Genomic DNA, 23,151 nt, shown 5'->3' on the forward strand with positions numbered 1-23,151 from the left:
TTACAGAAACACTCCTAAATCCTCGTATTCACAACACAGAGACAGAAAGCCTAGTTTTCACAACACAGAGACAGAAAGCCTCGTATTCACAACACAGAGAGAGAAAGCCTCGTATTCACAACACAGACAGAAAGCCTTGTATTCACAACACAGAGACAGAAAGCCTCGCATTCACAACACAGAGAGAGAAAACCTTGTATTCACAACACATAGAGAGGAAGCCTCATATTCACAACACAGAGAGAAAACCTCGTATTCACAACACAGAGAGAGAAAACCTTATATTCACAACACAGAGAGAGAAAACCTTATATTCACAACACAGAGACAGAAAGCCTCGTATTCACAACACAGAGACAGAAAGCCTCGTATTCACAACACAGAGACACAGAGACAGACACATACAAGTTTGGCGATGCTGGAGGGGATGAGGAGTCCTGTGCCAGACCCTCTGTGTGTGTGTGTGTGTGTGTGTGTGTGTGTGTGTGTGTGTGTGTGTGTGTGTGTGTGTGTGTGTGTGTGTGTGTGTGTGTGTGTGTGTGTGTGTGTGTGTGTGTGTGTGTGTGTGTGTGTGTGTGTGTGTGTGTGTGTGTGTTAAGGTGTAACTCTAATTGACAGTTCAGCTAAAGACCTGCTTCCCTTTGTGGCCAAAGCACAGATTAATTACAGCCAGTCATCAGCGCCCAGAGAGAGAGAGAGGGAGGGAGGGCCAGCAGAGGAAGCAATGGATGTGAGTGGGAAGAGGGAAACACACAAACTCAATATCAAAAACACATTCTCTCAAATGTGCTTGTTTGTGTGAATGGCCACAGAGCAGCAGAAAAAGAAGATGGAAAGACACACAGAGCATATTCTTACCCTGCCACTGTAGGGGGCTTGTATATTCTAACCCTGCCACTGTATGGGGCTTGTATATTCTAACCCTGCCACTGTAGGGGGCTTGTATATTCTAACCCTGCCACTGTATGGGGCTTGTATATTCTAACCCTGCCACTGTATGGGGCTTGTATATTCTAACCCTGCCACTGTAAGGGGCTTGTATATTCTAACCCTGCCACTGTATGGGGGTATATTCTAACCCTGCCACTGTATATTCTAACCCTGCCACTGTATGGGGCTTGTATATTCTAACCCTGCCACTGTATGGGGCTTGTATATTCTAACCCTGCCACTGTATGGGGCTTGTATATTCTAACCCTGCCACTGTATGGGGCTTGTATATTCTAACCCTGCCACTGTAGGGGGCTTGTATATTCTAACCCTGCCACTGTAGGGGGCTTGTATATTCTAACCCTGCCACTGTATGGGGCTTGTATATTCTAACCCTGCCACTGTAGGGGGCTTGTATATTCTAACCCTGCCACTGTAGGGGGCTTGTATATTCTAACCCTGCCACTGTAGGGGGCTTGTATATTCTAACCCTGCCACTGTAGGGGCTTGTATATTCTAACCCTGCCACTGTATGGGGCCCTGTATATTCTAATTCTAACCCTGCCACTGTAGGGGGCTTGTATATTCTAACCCTGCCACTGTAGGGGGCTTGTATATTCTAACCCTGCCACTGTATGGGGCTTGTATATTCTAACCCTGCCACTGTAGGGGGCTTGTATATTCTAACCCTGCCACTGTAGGGGGCTTGTATATTCTAACCCTGCCACTGTATGGGGCTTGTATATTCTAACCCTGCCACTGTAGGGGGGCTTGTATATTCTAACCCTGCCACTGTAGGGGGCTTGTATATTCTAACCCTGCCACTATATGGGGCTTGTATATTCTAACCCTGCCACTGTAGGGGGCTTGTATATTCTAACCCTGCCACTGTAGGGGGGCTTGTAATATTCTAACCCTGCCACTGTAGGGGGCTTGTATATTCTAACCCTGCCACTGTAGGGGGCTTGTATATTCTAACCCTGCCACTGTATGGGGCTTGTATATTCTAACCCTGCCACTGTAGGGGGCTTGTATATTCTAACCCTGCCACTGTAGGGGGCTTGTATATTCTAACCCTGCCACTGTAGGGGGCTTGTATATTCTAACCCTGCCACTGTAGGGGGCTTGTATATTCTAACCCTGCCACTGTAGGGGGCTTGTATATTCTAACCCTGCCACTGTATGGGGCTTGTATATTCTAACCCTGCCACTGTAGGGGGCTTGTATATTCTAACCCTGCCACTGTATGGGGCTTGTATATTCTAACCCTGCCACTGTAGGGGGCTTGTATATTCTAACCCTGCCACTGTAGGGGCTTGTATATTCTAACCCTTGTATATTCTAACCCTGCCACTGTAGGGGCTTGTATATTCTAACCCTGCCACTGTACCCTGCCACTGGGGCTTGTATATTCTAACCCTGCCACTGTAGGGGGCTTGTATATTCTAACCCTGCCACTGTAGGGGCTTGTATATTCTAACCCTGCCACTGTAGGGGGCTTGTATATTCTAACCCTGCCACTGTAGGGGCTTGTATATTCTAACCCTGCCACTGTAGGGGCTTGTATATTCTAACCCTGCCACTGTAGGGGCTTGTATATTCTAACCCTGCCACTGTATGGGGCTTGAATATTCTAACCCTGCCACTGTATGGGGCTTGTATATTCTAACCCTGCCACTGTGGGGGCTTGTATATTCTAACCCTGCCACTGTATGGGGCTTGAAAATTCTAACCCTGCCACTGTATGGGGCTTGTATATTCTAACCCTGCCACTGTAGGGGGCTTGTATATTCTAACCCTGCCACTGTAGGGGGCTTGTATATTCTAACCCTGACACTGTAGGGGGCTTGTGTATTCTAACCCTGCCACTGTAGGGGGCTTGTATATTCTAACCCTGCCACTGTAGGGGGCTTGTATATTCTAACCCTGCCACTGTATGGGGCTTGTATATTCTAACCCTGCCACTGTAGGGGGGCTTGTATATTCTAACCCTGCCACTGTAGGGGGCTTGTATATTCTAACCCTGCCACTATATGAGGCTTGTATATTCTAACCCTGCCACTGTAGGGGCTTGTATATTCTAACCCTGCCACTGTAGGGGGCTTGTAATATTCTAACCCTGCCACTGTATGGGGCTTGAAAATTCTAACCCTGCCACTGTATGGGGCTTGTATATTCTAACCCTGCCACTGTAGGGGGCTTGTATATTCTAACCCTGCCACTGTAGGGGGCTTGTATATTCTAACCCTGCCACTGTATGGGGCTTGAAAATTCTAACCCTGCCACTGTATGGGGCTTGTATATTCTAACCCTGCCACTGTAGGGGGCATATTCACCCTGCCACTATATGGGGCTTGTATATTCTAACCCTGCCACTGTAGGGGGCTTGTATATTCTAACCCTGACACTGTAGGGGGCTTGTGTATTCTAACCCTGCCACTGTAGGGGCTTGTATATTCTAACCCTGCCACTGTAGGGGGCTTGTATATTCTAACCCTGCCACTGTAGGGGGCTTGTATATTCTAACCCTGCCACTGTATGGGGCTTGTATATTCTAACCCTGCCACTGTATGGGGCTTGTATATTCTAACCCTGCCACTGTAGGGGGCTTGTATATTCTAACCCTGCCACTGTGGGGGCTTGTATATTCTAACCCTGCCACTGTAGGGGGCTTGTATATTCTAACCCTGCCACTGGCTTGAAATTCTAACCCTGCCACTGTATGGGGCTTGTATATTCTAACCCTGCCACTGTAGGGGGCTTGTATATTCTAACCCTGCCACTGTATGGGGCTTGAAAATTCTAACCCTGCCACTGTATGGGGCTTGTATATTCTAACCCTGCCACTGTAGGGGGCTTGTATATTCTAACCCTGCCACTGTAGGGGCCACTTGGGGCTTGTATTCTAACCCTGGTGGGGGCTTGTATATTCTAACCCTGCCACTGTATGGGGCTTGAAATATTCTAACCCTGCCACTGTATGGGGCTTGTATATTCTAACCCTGCCACTGTAGGGGGCTTGTATATTCTAACCCTGCCACTGTAGGGGCTTGTATATTCTAACCCTGCCACTGTAGGGGGCTTGTATATTCTAACCCTGCCACTGTAGGGGGCTTGTATATTCTAACCCTGCCACTGTAGGGGCTTGTATATTCTAACCCTGCCACTGTATGGGGCTTGTATATTCTAACCCTGCCACTGTATGGGGCTTGTATATTCTAACCCTGCCACTGTATATTCTAACCCTGCCACTGTAGGGGGCTTGTATATTCTAACCCTGCCACTGTGGGGCTTGTATTCTAACCCTGCCACTGTGTATATTCTAACCCTGCCACTGTAGGGGCTTGTATATTCTAACCCTGCCACTGTGGGGCTTGTATATTCTAACCCTGCCACTGTATGGGGCTTGTATATTCTAACCCTGCCACTGTAGGGGGCTTGTATATTGCCACTGTAGGGGCTTGTATATTCTAACCCTGCCACTGTAGGGGGCTTGTATATTCTAACCAGATTCTAACCCTGCCACTGTAGGGGGCTTGTATATTCTAACCCTGCCACTGTAGGGGGTAACTCTAACCCTGCCACTGTAGGGGGCTTGTATATTCTAACCCTGCCACTGTGGGGGCTTGTATATTCTAACCCTGCCACTGTAGGGGGCTTGTATATTCTAACCCTGCCACTGGGGGCTTGTATATTCTAACCCTGCCACTGTAGGGGGCTTGTATATTCTACCCTGCCACTGTAGGGGGCTTGTAATTCTAACCCTGCCACTAGGGGGCTATTCTAACCCTGCCACTGTATGGGGCTTGTATATTCTAACCCTGCCACTGCCCATGGGGGGCTTGTATATTCTAACCCTGCCACTGTATGGGGCTTGAATATTCTAACCCTGCCACTGTATGGGGCTTGTATATTCTAACCCTGCCACTGTAGGGGGCTTGTATATTCTAACCCTGCCACTGTATGGGGCTTGTATATTCTAACCCTGCCACTGTAGGGGGGGCTTGTATATTCTAACCCTGCCACTGTAGGGGGCTTGTATATTCTAACCCTGCCACTATATGGGGCTTGTATATTCTAACCCTGCCACTGTAGGGGGCTTGTATATTCTAACCCTGACACTGTAGGGGGCTTGTGTATTCTAACCCTGCCACTGTAGGGGGCTTGTATATTCTAACCCTGCCACTGTAGGGGGCTTGTATATTCTAACCCTGCCACTATATGGGGCTTGTATATTCTAACCCTGCCACTGTAGGGGGCTTGTATATTCTAACCCTGCCACTGTAGGGGGCTTGTATATTCTAACCCTGCCACTATATGAGGCTTGTATATTCTAACCCTGCCACTGTAGGGGGCTTGTATATTCTAACCCTGCCACTGTAGGGGGGCTTGTAATATTCTAACCCTGCCACTGTATGGGGCTTGAAAATTCTAACCCTGCCACTGTATGGGGCTTGTATATTCTAACCCTGCCACTGTAGGGGGGCTTGTATATTCTAACCCTGCCACTGTATGGGGCTTGAAAATTCTAACCCTGCCACTGTATGGGGCTTGTATATTCTAACCCTGCCACTGTAGGGGGGCTTGTATATTCTAACCCTGCCACTGTAGGGGGCTTGTATATTCTAACCCTGACACTGTAGGGGGCTTGTGTATTCTAACCCTGCCACTGTAGGGGGCTTGTATATTCTAACCCTGCCACTGTAGGGGGCTTGTATATTCTAACCCTGCCACTGTATGGGGCTTGTATATTCTAACCCTGCCACTGTAGGGGGGCTTGTATATTCTAACCCTGCCACTGTAGGGGGCTTGTATATTCTAACCCTGCCACTATATGAGGCTTGTATATTCTAACCCTGCCACTGTAGGGGGCTTGTATATTCTAACCCTGCCACTGTAGGGGGGCTTGTAATATTCTAACCCTGCCACTGTATGGGGCTTGAAAATTCTAACCCTGCCACTGTATGGGGCTTGTATATTCTAACCCTGCCACTGTAGGGGGGCTTGTGTATTCTAACCCTGCCACTGTAGGGGGGCTTGTATATTCTAACCCTGCCACTGTATGGGGCTTGAAAATTCTAACCCTGCCACTGTATGGGGCTTGTATATTCTAACCCTGCCACTGTAGGGGGCTTGTGTATTCTAACCCTGCCACTGTAGGGGGCTTGTATATTCTAACCCTGCCACTGTAGGGGGCTTGTATATTCTAACCCTGCCACTGTAGGGGGCTTGTATATTCTAACCCTGCCACTGTAGGGGGCTTGTATATTCTAACCCTGCCACTGTAGGGGGCTTGTATATTCTAACCCTGCCACTATATGGGGCTTGTATATTCTAACCCTGCCACTGTAGGGGGCTTGTATATTCTAACCCTGCCACTGTAGGGGGGCTTGTGTATTCTAACCCTGCCACTGTAGGGGGCTTGTATATTCTAACCCTGCCACTGTAGGGGGCTTGTATATTCTAACCCTGCCACTGTAGGGGGGCTTGTGTACTCTAACCCTGCCACTGTAGGGGGCTTGTATATTCTAACCCTGCCACTGTATGGGGCTTGTATATTCTAACCCTGCCACTGTAGGGGGGCTTGTGTACTCTAACCCTGCCACTGTAGTGGGCTTGTATATTCTAACCCTGCCACTGTAGGGGGGCTTGTGTGTTCTAACCCTGCCACTGTAGGGGGGCTTGTGTATTCTAACCCTGCCACTGAGGGGGGCTTGTATATTCTTACCCTTCCACTGTAGGGGGGCTTGTATATTCTTACCCTCGGTGTGGATGGCAGAGACGTAGCTCCAGTTGTATCTCTTGACAATGTCCACCATGGCTCTGGCCTGCTGAGCATCTGATGGCACCACCCTCATAAAGTACTTATACAGACTCTGTTGGTGAGAAACAGTACTTATAAAGTACTTATACAGATTCTGTTGAAGAGAAACAGTACTTATAAAGTACTTATACAGATTCTGTTGAAGAGAAACAGTACTTATAAAGTACTTATACAGATTCTGTTGAGGAGAAACAGTACTTATAAAGTACTTATACAGACTCTGTTGGTGAGAAACAGTACTTATAAAGTACTTATACAGATTCTGTTGAGGAGAAACACAGTAGGATACTCATAAAGTACTATTAAAATAGATTTAGAATGAAGTAGATCAGAGAAAATAGAATAGAGTCAAACAGACTAGAAAATCTGTCTCCTCACCACGCGCTCTCACCACTGGTGTCCCCCAGGGCTCTGTTCTAGGCCCTCTCTTATTCTCGCTATACACCAAGTCACTTGGCTCTGTCATAACCTCACATGGTCTCTCCTATCATTGCTATGCAGACGACACACAATTAATCTTCTCCTTTCCCCCTTCTGATGACCAGGTGGCGAATCGCATCTCTGCATGTCTGGCAGACATATCAGTGTGGATGACGGATCACCACCTCAAGCTGAACCTCAGCAAGACGGAGCTCCTCTTCCTCCCGGGGAAGGACTGCCCGTTCCATGATCTCGCCATCACGGTTGACAACTCCATTGTGTCCTCCTCCCAGAGCGCTAAGAACCTTGGCGTGATCCTGGACAACACCCTGACGTTCTCAACTAACATCAAGGCGGTGTCCCGTTCCTGTAGGTTCATGCTCTACAACATCCGCAGAGTACGACCCTGCCTCACACAGGAAGCGGCGCAGGTCCTAATCCAGGCACTTGTCATCTCCCGTCTTGATTACTGCAACTCGCTGTTGGCTGGGCTCCCTGCCTGTGCCATTAAACCCCTACAACTCATCCAGAACGCCGCAGCCCGTCTGGTGTTCACCTTCCCAAGTTCTCTCACGTCACCCCGCTCCTCCGCTCTCTCCACTGGCTTCCAGTTGAAGCTCGCATCCGCTACAAGACCATGGTGCTCGCCTACGGAGCTGTGAGGGGAACGGCACCTCAGTACCTCCAGGCTCTGATCAGGCCCTACACCCAAACAAGGGCACTGCGTTCATCCACCTCTGGCCTGCTCGCCTCCCTACCACTGAGGAAGTACAGTTCCCGCTCAGCCCAGTCAAAACTGTTCGCTGCTCTGGCCCCCAATGGTGGAACAAACTCCCTCACGACGCCAGGACAGCGGAGTCAATCACCACCTTCCGGAGACACCTGAAACCCCACCTCTTCAAGGAATACCTAGGATAGGGTAAGTAAGGGTAAGTAATCCTTCTCACCCCCCTTTCCCCCAACAAGATTTAGATGCAAGTGGCTGTTCCACTGGTTGTCAAATTGGTGTTTGCACCAATTTGTAAGTCGCTCTGGATAAGAGCGTCTGCTAAATGACTTAAATGTAAATGTAAATGTAAAATAATTGTGTGCCTACCTTGTCACTGAGGTCCATGCTGGTAGCAGAGTAGGCGATCTGGGGTATGTTGAAGAGCTGTAGGAGGTTCTGGACCTGGATGGCCACAGAGCTGGAGCCTGGTCCTATCAGCCCGACGATGGGCTTCTTCCCCCGCATGGGGGTTGCAGCATGGTCCGCACACCTCGGCCCTCCCCTCCCGTCGGCTCCTCCCCCGCCTCCCCCCCACACACTGCCTCCCCCCACCTCGGCCTCGTCGGAGGACACCAGGGAGTCTCGTATGAACTCAATGCTCTGCTCCAGGGCCACAGCAGAGTGCCAGCAGGAGTCTCTTATCTCACAGCCCAGGCTGATGTTGGGGAGGATATGGGGGTCAGCGTTGATACGGTCTAGAGTGTGCAGCATGGCCTCAACACGCTGGATACCGTACTGCTCGCGCACCGAGCCGCATTTACGTTCGTGTACCTGGGGGAGGAACACACACGTCATCACACACACATATACAGCATCACTACACACACATATACAGCATCACTACACACACATATACAGCATCACTACACACACATATACAGCATCACTACACACACATATACAGCATCACTACACACACATATACAGCATCACTACACACACATATACAGCATCACTACACACACATATACAGCATCACTACACACACATATACAGCATCACTACACACACACATACAGCATCACTACACACACACATACAGCATCACTACACACACATATACAGCATCACTACACACACATATACAGCATCACTACACACACATATACAGCATCACTACACACACATACAGGACAGCATCACTACACACACATATACAGCATCACTACACACATATATACAGCATCACTACACACACATATACAGCATCACTACACACACATATACAGCATCACTACACACACATATACAGCATCACTACACACACATATACAGCATCACTACACACACACATACAGCATCACTACACACACACATACAGCATAACTACACACACACATACAGCATCACTACACACACATATACAGCATCACTACACACACATATACAGCATCACTACACACACATATACAGCATCACTACACACACATATACAGCATCACTACACACACATATACAGCATCACTACACACACATATACAGCATCACTACACACACATATACAGCATCACTACACACACACATACAGCATCACTACACACACACATACAGCATCACTACACACACACATACAGCATCACTACACACACATATACAGCATCACTACACACACATATACAGCATCACTACACACACATATACAGCATCACTATACACACATATACAGCATCACTACACACACATATACAGCATCACTACACACACATATACAGCATCACTACACACACATATACAGCATCACTACACACACATATACAGCATCCCTACACACACATATACAGCATCACTACACACACATATACAGCATCACTACACACACATATACAGCATCACTACACACACATATACAGCATCACTACACACACATATACAGCATCACTACACACACACATACAGCATCACTACACACACACATACAGCATCACTACACACACATATACAGCATCACTACACACACATATACAGCATCACTACACACACATATACAGCATCACTACACACACATATACAGCATCAATACACACACACATACAGCATCACTACACACATATACAGCATCACTACACACATATATACAGCATCACTACACACATATATACAGCATCACTACACACACATATACAGCATCACTACACACACATATACAGCATCACTACACACACATATACAGCATCACTACACACACACATACAGCATCACTACACACACATATACAGCATCACTACACACACATATACAGCATCACTACACACACATATACAGCATCACTACACACACATATACAGCATCACTACACAAACATATACAGCATCACTACACACACATATACAGCATCAATACACACACACATACAGCATCACTACACACATATACAGCATCACTACACACACATATACAGCATCACTACACACACACACACACACACACACACTGGATAGCGTACTGCTTACGCTATTTAATTTGATTTGATATCTTACACCTTGGGTGGATAACATACACCGTCACACAGTCTGAAATTATTGACACCCCTGACAAAGAATAGCAAAAAGGACTGAAATTGTGTTATTTTGTACTAATACAATTGCTCAGAGAAATATATTATGTTTAATAGTAATAGTTTTCTTCTCAAAAAGGTAGGGGTCAAAATTATTGACACCCCTGTTTTTTCCTTCACTATGCGAGGATAACAACACTGTTTTCTGAGTTGGAGAACACATTGGGAGAGATCTTAGACCAGTCCTCCAGTCAGAACCCTTTCAGATCCCTGATATCCTTTGTCTGTGCATTTGGACTGTCCTCTTCAATTCAAAGGCATATGGACTGTCCTCTTCAATTCAAAGGCATATGGACTGTCCTCTTCAATTCAAAGGCATATGGACTGTCCTCTTCAATTCAAAGGCATTTGGACGGTCCTCTTCAATTCAAAGGCATATGGACTGTCCTCTTCAATTCAAAGGCATATGGACTGTCCTCTTCAATTCAAAGGCATATGGACTGTCCTCTTCAATTCAAAGGCATATGGACTGTCCTCTTCAATTCAAAGGCATATGGACTGTCCTCTTCAATTCAAAGGCATATGGACTGTCCTCTTCAATTCAAAGGCATATGGACTGTCCTCTTCAATTCAAAGGCATATGGACTGTCCTCTTCAATTCAAAGGCATATGGACTGTCCTCTTCAATTCAAAGGCATATGGACTGTCCTCTTCAATTCAAAGGCATATGGACTGTCCTCTTCAATTCAAAGGCATATGGACTGTCCTCTTCAATTCAAAGGCATATGGACTGTCCTCTTCAATTCAAAGGCATATGGACTGTCCTCTTCAATTCAAAGGCATATGGACTGTCCTCTTCAATTCAAAGGCATATGGACTGTCCTCTTCAATTCAAAGGCATATGGACTGTCCTCTTCAATTCAAAGGCATATGGACTGTCCTCTTCAATTCAAAGGCATATGGACTGTCCTCTTCAATTCAAAGGCATATGGACTGTCCTCTTCAATTCAAAGGCATATGGACTGTCCTCTTCAATTCAAAGGCATATGGACTGTCCTCTTCAATTCAAAGGCATATGGACTGTCCTCTTCAATTCAAAGGCATATGGACTGTCCTCTTCAATTCAAAGGCATATGGACTGTCCTCTTCAATTCAAAGGCATATGGACTGTCCTCTTCAATTCAAAGGCATATGGACTGTCCTCTTCAATTCAAAGGCATATGGACTGTCCTCTTCAATTCAAAAATGGGCATATGGACTGTCCTCTTCAATTCAAAGGCATATGGACTGTCCTCTTCAATTCAAAGGCATATGGACTGTCCTCTTCAATTCAAAGGCATATGGACTGTCCTCTTCAATTCAAAGGCATATGGACTGTCCTCTTCAATTCAAAGGCATATGGACTGTCCTCTTCAATTCAAAGGCATATGGACTGTCCTCTTCAATTCAAAGGCATATGGACTGTCCTCTTCAATTCAAAGGCATATGGACTGTCCTCTTCAATTCAAAGGCATATGGACTGTCCTCTTCAATTCAAAGGCATATGGACTGTCTCTCTTCAATTCAAAGGCATATGGACTGTCCTCTTCAATTCAAAGGCATATGGACTGTCCTCTTCAATTCAAAGGCATATGGACTGTCCTCTTCAATTCAAAGGCATATGGACTGTCCTCTTCAATTCAAAGGCATATGGACTGTCCTCTTCAATTCAAAGGCATATGGACTGTCCTCTTCAATTCAAAGGCATATGGACTGTCCTCTTCAATTCAAAGGCATATGGACTGTCCTCTTCAATTCAAAGGCATATGGACTGTCCTCTTCAATTCAAAGGCATATGGACTGTCCTCTTCAATTCAAAGGCATATGGACTGTCCTCTTCAATTCAAAGGCATATGGACTGTCCTCTTCAATTCAAAGGCATATGGACTGTCCTCTTCAATTCAAAGGCATATGGACTGTCCTCTTCAATTCAAAGGCATATGGACTGTCCTCTTCAATTCAAAGGCATATGGACTGTCCTCTTCAATTCAAAGGCATATGGACTGTCCTCTTCAATTCAAAGGCATATGGACTGTCCTCTTCAATTCAAAGGCATATGGACTGTCCTCTTCAATTCAAAGGCATATGGACTGTCCTCTTCAATTCAAAGGCATATGGACTGTCCTCTTCAATTCAAAGGCATATGGACTGTCCTCTTCAATTCAAAGGCATATGGACTGTCCTCTTCAATTCAAAGGCATATGGACTGTCCTCTTCAATTCAAAGGCATATGGACTGTCCTCTTCAATTCAAAGACACCTGGACTGCCCTCTTCAATTCAAAGGCATATGGACTGTCCTCTTCAATTCAAAGGCATATGGACTGTCCTCTTCAATTCAAAGGCATATGGACTGTCCTCTTCAATTCAAAGACATATGGACTGTCCTCTTCAATTCAAAGACACCTGGACTGCCCTCTTCAATTCAAAGACACCTGGACTGTCCTCTTCAATTCAAAGACACCTGGACTGCCCTCTTCAATTCAAAGGCATATGGACTGTCCTCTTCAATTCAAAGGCATATGGACTGTCCTCTTCAATTCAAAGGCATATGGACTGTCCTCTTCAATTCAAAGGCATATGGACTGTCCTCTTCAATTCAAAGGCATATGGACTGTCCTCTTCAATTCAAAGACACCTGGACTGCCCTCTTCAATTCAAAGGCATATGGACTGTCCTCTTCAATTCAAAGACATTTGGACTGTCCTCTTCAATTCAAAGACACCTGGACTGTCCTCTTCAATTCAAAGGCATATGGACTGTCCTCTTCAATTCAAAGGCATATGGACTGTCCTCTTCAATTCAAAGGCATATGGACTGTCCTCTTCAATTCAAAGGCATATGGACTGTCCTCTTCAATTCAAAGACACCTGGACTGCCCTCTTCAATTCAAAGACACCTGGACTGCCCTCTTCAATTCAAACCACAGGTTTTCAATGGGTTTCAAGTCTGGAAGCTAAGATGACCATTGTAAAATGTTGATTTTGTGGCTGATACATGGTTTCCATTTTGGATTTCGATGTGTGTTTAGGATACTCTTGCTGGAAGATTCACTTGCAGAGGCAACCAGGTTTTTGGCTAAAATGTACTGCTAGTGTGTAAAGTTCATAATGATGTTGACCTTAAAGAGCTCAGGACCAGTGGAAAATAAACAGACCCATAATACTAAAGATCTAGCATCATATTTTACAGTAGGTATGGGGTTCTGTTCTGCTCATACATTCCCACTGGTGTGCAGAGCCAAACAGCTACATTTTAATCTTCTACAACAAATGTAAACACCTTCTGTTTTCTAAACAGCATTGGCACTTGGATTGGAACCATTTTTTTTAGCAAAAAATATAGCTCAGTATTTAAATGATTTATTGTTGACAGTAATTTTGGCTAATCTTTATCGGGGTGCCAATAATTTCAGACCCCACTGTCCATCACACTCACACCATCTGTCATTCATGTGTACATGCAGGATGTCTTAGACTCAGAGGGTTGTACCTTGTCCGCTGTCGGCTGGTGATGGACAGAGAACAGGGCTCCTATGATGATGTCACCAGGGATGTGTGCCACGACGCGCCGCTCGTTAGCCTGGGAATCGCCAACAGTCCCACGCCACGCCCACATGGGCAGGGCCAGGATGATCCAGATCATCTCATCGGTCAGTTTGTTAACTAAGAATATGTCTTGATGATGTCCAGTTTGATCAAGAACTATTACGCTTCATAAGAGTAAAGTTCCTCTCCATATTGGGGAGTGGTGGCAAGCCAAACCAACCACACAAAGAAACTCTTCCTCCTCCTGCTGCAGAGGTCAAGGAAAGGCCATTGCCACGTTAACAATAATGAGTGCCAGTGAGAAGCAGTGTATCCTGGGAAATACTTTTGAATCCTTCTGGTCGAAAGCGAACTCCACTCTGGTTGGTTGAGGAATATCCTCCTCTATGGTGAAACAGTGGTCTCCATGGTAACAGGTAACAGACAGGTAAAGGGGCGAGTCATTACCTGTAAACAGAGGTAGTGGGGGGTTAGGGTCTGAATGCGGCAGGGGGAAATCAATCCTTTATAGTGGCTTACTTGGCTGTTTTCACATCAATCTGTTATCTAACTGTGACACATCAGGGAGCAGGGAAGGCTGTCAGAGAGGAGTGAGAACAATAACATACAACACCAGACCAAGTCTCAGAGCACAGGAATCATACCCAGTGAAAACCTATCCCAACAGCCTCAGAGCACAGGAATCATACCCAGTGAAAACCTATCCAAACAGCCTCAGAGCACAGGAATCATACCCAGTGAAAACCTATCCCAACAGCCTCAGAGCACAGGAATCATACCCAGTGAAAACCTATGGTGAAACAGCCTCAGAGCACAGGAATCATACCCAGTGAAAACCTATCCAAACAGCCTCAGAGCACAGGAATCATACCCAGTGGCTAAACCTATCCAGGAATCAACAGTGCCTCAGAGCACAGGAATCATACCCAGTGAAAACCTATCCAAACAGCCTCAGAGCACAGGAATCATACCCAGTGAAAACCTATCCAAACAGCCTCAGAGCACAGGAATCATACCCAGTGAAAACCTATCCAAACAGCCTCAGAGCACAGGAATCATACCCAGTGAAAACCTATCCAAACAGCCTCAGAGCAGGAATCATACCCAGTGAAAAATCAGCCTCAGAGCACAGGAATCCCAGTGAAAACCTATCCAAACAGCCTCAGAGCACAGGAATCATACCCAGTGAAAACCTATCCAAACAGCCTCAGAGCACAGGAATCATACCCAGTGAAAACCTATCCAAACAGCCTCAGAGCACAGGAATCATACCCAGTGAAAACCTATCCAAACAGCCTCAGAGCACAGGAATCATACCCAGTGAAAACCTATCCAAACAGCCTCAGAGCACAGGAATCATACCCAGTGAAAACCTATCCAAACAGCCTCAGAGCACAGGAATCATACCCAGTGAAAACCTATCCAAACAGCCTCAGAGCACAGGAATCATACCCAGTGAAAACCTATCCAAACAGCCTCAGAGCACAGGAATCATACCCAGTGAAAACCTATCCAAACAGCCTCAGAGCACAGGAATCATACCCAGTGAAAACCTATCCAAACAGCCTCAGAGCACAGGAATCATACCCAGTGAAAACCTATCCCAACAGCCTCAGAGCACAGGAATCATACCCAGTGAAAACCTATCCAAACAGCCTCAGAGCACAGGAATCATACCCAGTGAAAACCTATCCCAACAGCCTCAGAGCACAGGAATCATACCCAGTGAAAACCTATCCAAACAGCCTCAGAGCACAGGAATCATACCCAGTGAAAACCTATCCCAACAGCCTCATACTCTCACATGAATCCTACCAGTTTCACACCATTGCCTCGTCAGAATATCACTATAAGTTGTATGATTGAGGCCTTGTGTAGTTTTTCAAAGGTCCAATTCACAAAACGCTCATGATGAACAACACAGTCCCTCTACCTAATGTCATAAACTATAACTAAAACTTGTTTGTATTTTAAGCAAATATACTCAACAAAAATCTAAACACAACATGTAAAGTGTTGGTCCCATGTTTCATGAGCGGAAATAAAAGTCCCAGAAATTTTTCAGACGCACAAAAAGCTTATTTCTCTCCAATTTTGTGCACAAATTTGTTTACATCCCTGTTTAGTACACAGGTGCACTTTTGTGCTTGGCGACAATAAAAAGCCACTCTAAAATGTCCAGTTTTGTCACACAACACAATGCCACAGATGTCTCAAGTTTGGAGGGAGCGTGCAATTGGCATGCTGACTGCAGGAATGTCCATCAGAGCTATTAATTTCTCTACCATAAGCCGCCTCCAACGTCGTTTTAGATTATGAAATTGAGGAGTATTTCTGTGTGTAATAAAGCCCTTTTGTGGGGAAAAACTCCTTCTGATTGACTGTCCTGTTTCCCCAGTGGGTGGTCCTGGCTCCCCAGTGGATGGGCCTGGCTCCCCAGTGGAAGGGCCTGGCTCCCCAGTGGATGGGCCTGGCTCCCCAGTGGGTGGTCCTGGCTCCCCAGTGGATGGGCCTGGCTCCCCAGTGGATGGGCCTGGCTCCCCAGTGGATGGGCCTGGCTCCCCAGTGGATGGGCCTGGCTCCCCAGTGGATGGGCCTGGCTCCCCAGTGGATGGTCCTGGCTCCCCAGTGGATGGGCCTGGCTCCCCAGTGGATGGGCCTGGCTCCCCAGTGGATGGGCCTGGCTCCCCAGTGGGTGGTCCTGGCTCCCCAGTGGATGGGCCTGGCTCCCCAGTGGATGGGCCTGACTCCCCAGTGGATGGGCCTGGCTCCCCAGTGGATGGGCCTGGCTCCCCAGTGGATGGGCCTGGCTCCCCAGTGGATGGGCCTGGCTCCCCAGTGGATGGGCCTGGCTCCCCAGTGGGTGGTCCTGGCTCCCCAGTGGATGGGCCTGGCTCCCCAGTGGATGGGCCTGGCTCCCCAGTGGATGGGCCTGGCTCCCCAGTGGGTGGTCCTGGCTCCCCAGTGGATGGGCCTGGCTCCCCAGTGGATGGGCCTGGCTCCCCAGTGGGTGGTCCTGGCTCCCCAGTGAGTGGTCCTATGCCCTCCCAGGCCCACCCATGGCTGCGCCCCTGCTCAGTAATGTGAAATCCATAGATTAGGGCCTAATGAATTTCCTTATATGAACTCTAACTCAGTAAAATAGTTGAAATTGTTGCATTTATATTTTTGTTCAGTATATATTCAAGCTCACCTCAACAACGCATAACCACATGTCAACCACAGGTAAAACATATTTCAAGGGGCGGGAAGCACAGAACACAGATTTGTTTTTTAGGTGATGGGTCCAGCGTAAACGCTTGAAGTTTTTGATGTTTATTAAAAAAATACTTGATTAAGGTCGTCGGAATGTTGGCAGAGTGGCCCAACAGCTCGAGCAGTAGGCAGGAAACGATTGGGTCAAGGGATGTCATTAATATGACAGCATCATTACAGCGCCGTAAACCGGAGAGCTGCTCGCGCTGGGTCCATTCTGCTGCACCGACCTCTTCCTCAGAGCTATTCATCCTGCAGCCCACGAGACTGATTTATTATGGTACAGACTTCTCCACCACCGTCTCTCTCTCTCTCCCCCCTCTCTCTCTCTCCCTCTCTCTCATTTCTCTCTTCTCTCTCTCCCTCTCTCTCTCTCTCCTTTCTCTCTTCTCTCATCTCCCCTCTCTCTCTCCCTCTCTCCTTTCTCATCTCCCCTCTCTCTCTCCCTCTCTCTCCTTTCATCTCCTCTCTTTCTCCCCCTCTCTCTCTCTTCTCTCATCTCCTCTCTCTCTCTTCTCTCATCTCATCTCCTCTCTCTCTCTCCCTCTCTCTCCTTTCTCATCTCTCATCTCTCTCTCTCTCTCTCTCTCTCTCTCTCTCCCTCCCCCTCTCTCTCCCCCTCTCTCTCTCTCCTCTCATCTCTCCTCTCTCTCTCCCTCCCTCTCTCTCTCTCCTCTCATCTCCTCTCTCTCTCTCTCTCTCTCCCTCCCTCTCTCTCTCTCTCTCTCTCTCTCTCTCCCCTCTCTCTCTTTCGTCTCTCTATCTCTCCTTGTCTCTCTTTTTGTCTCTCCCCCTCTCTCTCTCTTTCTTTACTCCCCCCCTCTCAATTAAATTCAATTGACTTTATTGACATGGCAAGTTCATTATTACTTACATTGTCAAAGTATACATATCGAAAAATAAAAATATACATTTATATATAAAATATTTATATATAAATAAATGGTGGGACCAACAGCAATAATAATAGTAGTAGTGGATATGGGATTACCATTAACAACAACTACAACAACAATATTCATGAGAACATTAAAGCAATGGCAGTAGACCAGTGTCAACATGACTGAGAAGACACATGACGTGGTATGAAAGACAAAACAAAACAAGATGGTAAATATTATTGACATTACTTTGCACTTTTCACTGGCTGTCCCTCAGGTTGTCGCAGGAGGACACATATTTGGATGCCAAAACTGCACATTTTGGCTTTTCACCTAATAAATATTAGATTTTTTCTTCATCTTTTATAGTTTCAAATTCTTTGTATGGAATTATAATTTTGGTAAAGAAATATTCTCTTAGGTCTGAGTATTTGTCACAGTGTAATAGGAAATGGAGCTCAGTCTCTACCTCTCCCCTGGAGCAGAGTGAGCACAGCCTGTCCTCCCTGTCTGTGATGACCGGTCTCTATAGCCAGACTGTATATACTGAGTCTGTACCTAGTCAGTGTTTTCCTCAGTTTTCTATCAGTCACAGTGGTCAGATAGTCTGCCACCATGTACTGCCTGTTTAGAGACAAATAGCATTGAAGTTTACTTTTATTTTTTGTTGTTTCTTTCCAATAGGTGATATATATATATATATATTTTTTTTTTTGTGATGATTTGGTTGGGCCAGAGTGCTGTCCTGAGGCTCTATGGGGTTGGTTTGGGTTGGTGAAGGGGACTGGCTGAGGGGACTCTTCTCTTGTTTCATTTCTTGGCATTACAGAGCTGTGTGATGGAATGTTTTGGGGTCACTTGTTTTTAGATGGTTGTAAAATTTGATGGCTCTTTTCTCTATCTGAATGAGGAGGGGGGTATTGGCCCAATTCTGCTCTACATGCATTATTTGGAGTTTTTCTTTGCACTTGCAATACAGTCTTGCAAAACTCTGCATGCAGTATTTCGATTGGACGTTTGTCCCATTTGGTAAATTCATTATTAGAGATTGGACCCCATACTTCCCTTCCATATAGAGCAATTGGTTCTATAACTGATTGAAACATTTTGAGCCAGATTCTAATTGGAATTTCAATTTTGATGTTCCTTTTAATGTCATAGAATGCTCTTCTTGCTTTGTCTCTCAGCTCATTCACAGCCATGTGAAAGCTACCTGTGTTGCTGCTATTTAGTCCTAGATATGTGTAGTTTTTGGTGTGTTCTAATAGAACTGTGTCCAAATAGAATTTATATGTCATTCTGATTTCCGGACCTTTTTTGGAATATCATTATTTTTGTGTTTTTTTAGGTTAACGGTCAGAGCCCAGGTCTGACAGAACCTGTGGTTAACGGTCAGAGCCCAGGTCTGACAGAACCTGTGGTTAACGGTCAGAGCCCAGGTCTAAAAGAAACTGTGGTTAACGGTCAGAGCCCAGGTCTGACAGAACCTGTGGTTAACGGTCAGAGCCCAGGTCTAAAAGAAACTGTGGTTAGCGGTGAGAGCGCGGGTCTGACAGAACCTGTGGTTAACGGTCAGAGCCCAGGTCTGACAGAACCTGTGGTTAACGGTCAGAGCCCAGGTCTGACAGAACCTGTGGTTAACGGTCAGAGCCCAGGTCTGACAGAACCTGTGGTTAACGGTCAGAGCCCAGGTCTAACAGAACCTGTGGTTAACGGTCAGAGCCCAGGTCTGACAGAACCTGTGGTTAAAGCTCAGAGCCCAGGTCTAACAGAACCTGTGGTTAACGGTCAGAGCCCAGGTCTGACAGAACCTGTGGTTAACGGTCAGAGCCCAGGTCTGACAGAACCTGTGGTTAATGGTCAGAGCCCAGGTCTGACAGAACCTGTGGTTAACGCTCAGAGCCCAGGTCTAACAGAACCTGTGGTTAACGGTCAGAGCCCAGGTCTGACAGAACCTGTGGTTAACGGTCAGAGCCCAGGTCTGACAGAACCTGTGGTTAATGCTCAGAGCCCAGGTCTAACAGAACCTGTGGTTAACGTTCAGAGCCCAGGTCTAACAGAACCTGTGGTTAACGTTCAGAGCCCAGGTCTGACAGAACCTGTGCAGACGATCTAGGTGCTGCTGTAACCCCTCTTTAGTGGGAGACAGCAGCACCAGGTCATCTGCATAAAGCAGACACTTGATTTCAGTGTTGTGTAGGGTGATACCAGGTGCTGCTGATTCTTCTAATGTTTTTGCCAATTCATTAACGTAGATGTTAAATAGTGTTGGACTTATTGGACAGCCCTGTTTCACTCCCCGTCCCTGAGAGAAGAAGTCTGTTTGCTTGTTGCCAATTTTAGCCACACATTTGTTTTTAGTGTACATTGATTTAATTTTTTTTAAATCCCTCCAATACCACTTTCTATTAGTTTATAAAAAAAATACCTTCGTGCCAAATTGAATCAAATGCTTTCTTGAAATCTACAAAACACGAGTAGATTTAGCCTTTGTTTTGGTTTACTTGTTTATCAATTAGAGTGTGGAGGGTGTAAATGTGGTCTGTTGTGTGATAGTTGTTTAGAAATCCAATCTGGCTTCTGCTCAGGATGTTGTGTTCATCAAGGAAATGATGTAGTCTGCTATTTATAATACTGCAGAGAATTTTTCCCAAGTTGCTGTTAACGCAAATTCCTCTGTAATTATTTGGCTCAAATTTGTCTCCATTTCTATAGATTGGTGTGATCAATCCCTGGTTCCAAATATCGGGGAAAATACCTGCAGTGAGGATAATGTTGAAGAGTTTGAGTATAGCCAATTTGAATTTGTGGTCTGTATATTTGATAATTTCATTTAAAATACCGTCAGCACCAACAGGCCTTTTGGGGTTTGAGAGTGCATAGTTTTTCCAATAATTCTTCTTTTGAAATTGGGGTATCCACAGGATTCTGATAGTCTTTGACTGCTGATTCAGGGATTTGTAATTTGTCTTGTATATATTTTTGTTCTGGGCTCTTTGTTATATTGCTGTAGAGGTTTGCAAAGTGATTTCTCCACATATCCCCATTTTGGAGAGCCAATTCCTCATGATGAGGTTTGTTTAATTTATTCCAATTCTCCCAGAAGAGGTTTGATTCTATGGATTCCTCATTTCCATCCAGCTGATTTATAATGCTCTGTTCCTTTTTTGTTCTTAGGGTGTGTTTGTATTGCTTCAGTTTTCCCAATATTGAAGGCGTATATTTTTGTTGTCTGGTTCTCTGTGTTTTTGATTAGATATATTTCTCAATGACTTTCTTAGATTTTTGCAATCATTATCAAACCATTTTTCATGATCTGTTATTTCTGGTTTGCTCTTACCTATGCTTCTTTAGATTAGGAGGCTAATTTGTCAAATATAAAGTTTATGTTCCAAACGGCCAAATTTACACCTTCATTGCTGTAGGAGAATGTTAAGGCTAAAAAGTTGTCCAGGCGAGATTGTATTTTTTGGCTACTAATTGCTTTTTGGTAGATGTCTGTACTGTTTGCACTCCATCTATCTCACTCACTCTCTCTTTTCTCGCGTGCTCTCTGCGGACGGTATTGCATACCTGTCGCTCTGTATGTACTTTATTACGGAACCGAATGAATTCCCCCTGTATCCCATTCACAGAAACATATATCTTATCAATTAGGCATGCATGTTTATCAGCCCGTAGGCTACAGAGGACACTGCGCTTCTCTCACACCAGTAGAAATTGACAGGCTAGGCTGCCACATTCAACACACCACGGTTAACGCTTTAAATAAACCCCGTTAATACACCGAACGGACAATCAACCGTCTGGGAGATTGAAATTGCTCGTAGATGTTGTCATTGTTTGGTTGAGTAAACAGAGCGGGAGATGATAGCATGATTTTCACATGATGAGCCTGTGCCCATAAAATTACTTATAGGATCTCTGTGCCTGTGTAGCCTATATGAATTCCCCTGCGAAGTCTGCCAATGGAAATGTGCTCCAAGCAGGGGCAGACTGGCCCATTTTTAGCCCAGTGGGCCTGTAACTTTTTTTCTTCAAATGTTTTATTATCTGGCTAATAATGGTGGCATTGTGGAAACAAATGGGTCGGTGTGTTAGAAAAGGCAGGGCATTTCTTGTCCCATTCCCCTCCTGGCTCCATGGTTAACAATGTCAAATAACAAGACGTGGCGATGGTCTGTATGTCTGTCTCATAGCCTGTGTAAACGGGACGGATGTGGTAGCTGCATGCGCTTGCCCTTCGGAGCTGTCCGCGGTGCTGAAATTGAACCATAACAGTCGTCGCGCGCGCCACCGTTTACCCACTCAACCATTGCAGAGAAGAGAGTTCTGTAACTTGTATCTTTCTCTTGACAATGTTAAACTAAATCCTCACCGTTCAGACAGACTTAAAGACAGGAGTGCAAGAAGGCTGTCTGCTACACGGAATAATGTCAGAGAGAGAACAGAAAGTCTATAGCATTTGGGGGAGGGGGTACCGTACCAATAACCAACCCCGGTAACGTGCACGTTGGCAGGAGCTTTTAACGGGCAATTAATGCAAAAACATGACAGAGACATAATCTGAAATTAGTATTAGCCTTGTCTGACGTCAACCAAAATCATGTCTCTCCATTCCATATGAAGTCAACATAGTGTGGGCTATCTGCTGTGTCTCACTGTTGCATCCACAGGCTGAACGCGCAGTTACGTTAAATCCAAATATATACACAGAGAGCCTTACCGTGTCAATCTGACCCTGCCACGGTCGGGGGGCTCGTGTCATCACATGTAGCCTTCGACCTTGTTAATTTCGACGGGATAACGACAGAACCAGCACCGGCTGCTCGCGACCAAGGCCACAGCTCGAGCTCATCTCGTCTTCATGTCACGCACAAACTCTGCTGGTGCTATGTCTGCTCACGCATCGCGCGCCAAACCCCCTCTTCTGTTCTCTGCGCTGGTCTTTCAATCCCCCTCTCTCTATCTCCTCTCAGCCAGTCTGTCTCGC

The 23,151-nt window shown here is 45.9% G+C and overlaps 1 protein-coding gene across 1 annotated transcript; it reads right to left on the reverse strand.

The window, feature by feature from the left end:
• LOC127909035 (metabotropic glutamate receptor 5-like) lies at positions 1-23,151 on the reverse strand. The gene is made up of 5 exons (XM_052468891.1): positions 22,885-23,151; positions 13,967-14,469; positions 8,271-8,714; positions 6,692-6,806; positions 1-50 (listed from the first exon to the last, which is right to left on the reverse strand). Exons 2-5 carry the CDS (start codon positions 14,117-14,119, stop codon positions 1-3), a joined length of 762 nt encoding a protein of 253 aa, XP_052324851.1. The 5' UTR covers positions 14,120-14,469; positions 22,885-23,151.

This window comes from Oncorhynchus keta, chromosome 18, assembly GCF_023373465.1.
Source record: "Oncorhynchus keta strain PuntledgeMale-10-30-2019 chromosome 18, Oket_V2, whole genome shotgun sequence".
Lineage (NCBI taxonomy): Eukaryota > Metazoa > Chordata > Actinopteri > Salmoniformes > Salmonidae > Oncorhynchus > Oncorhynchus keta.

Bases quoted from the DNA above. Each gene is read 5' to 3' on its own strand.
- LOC127909035 (XM_052468891.1), bottom strand. From the start codon at position 14,119: ATGATCTGGATCATCCTGGCCCTGCCCATGTGGGCGTGGCGTGGGACT. The intron at 8,715-13,966 runs GTACAACCCTCT...TTCCTCCCCCAG, and splicing joins ACCAGCCGACAGCGGACAAG to GTACACGAACGTAAATGCGG. The intron at 51-6,691 runs GTAAGAATATAC...TGTGAAAACTAG, and splicing joins CTCTGCCATCCACACCGAGG to GCTTTCTGTCTCTGTGTTGT.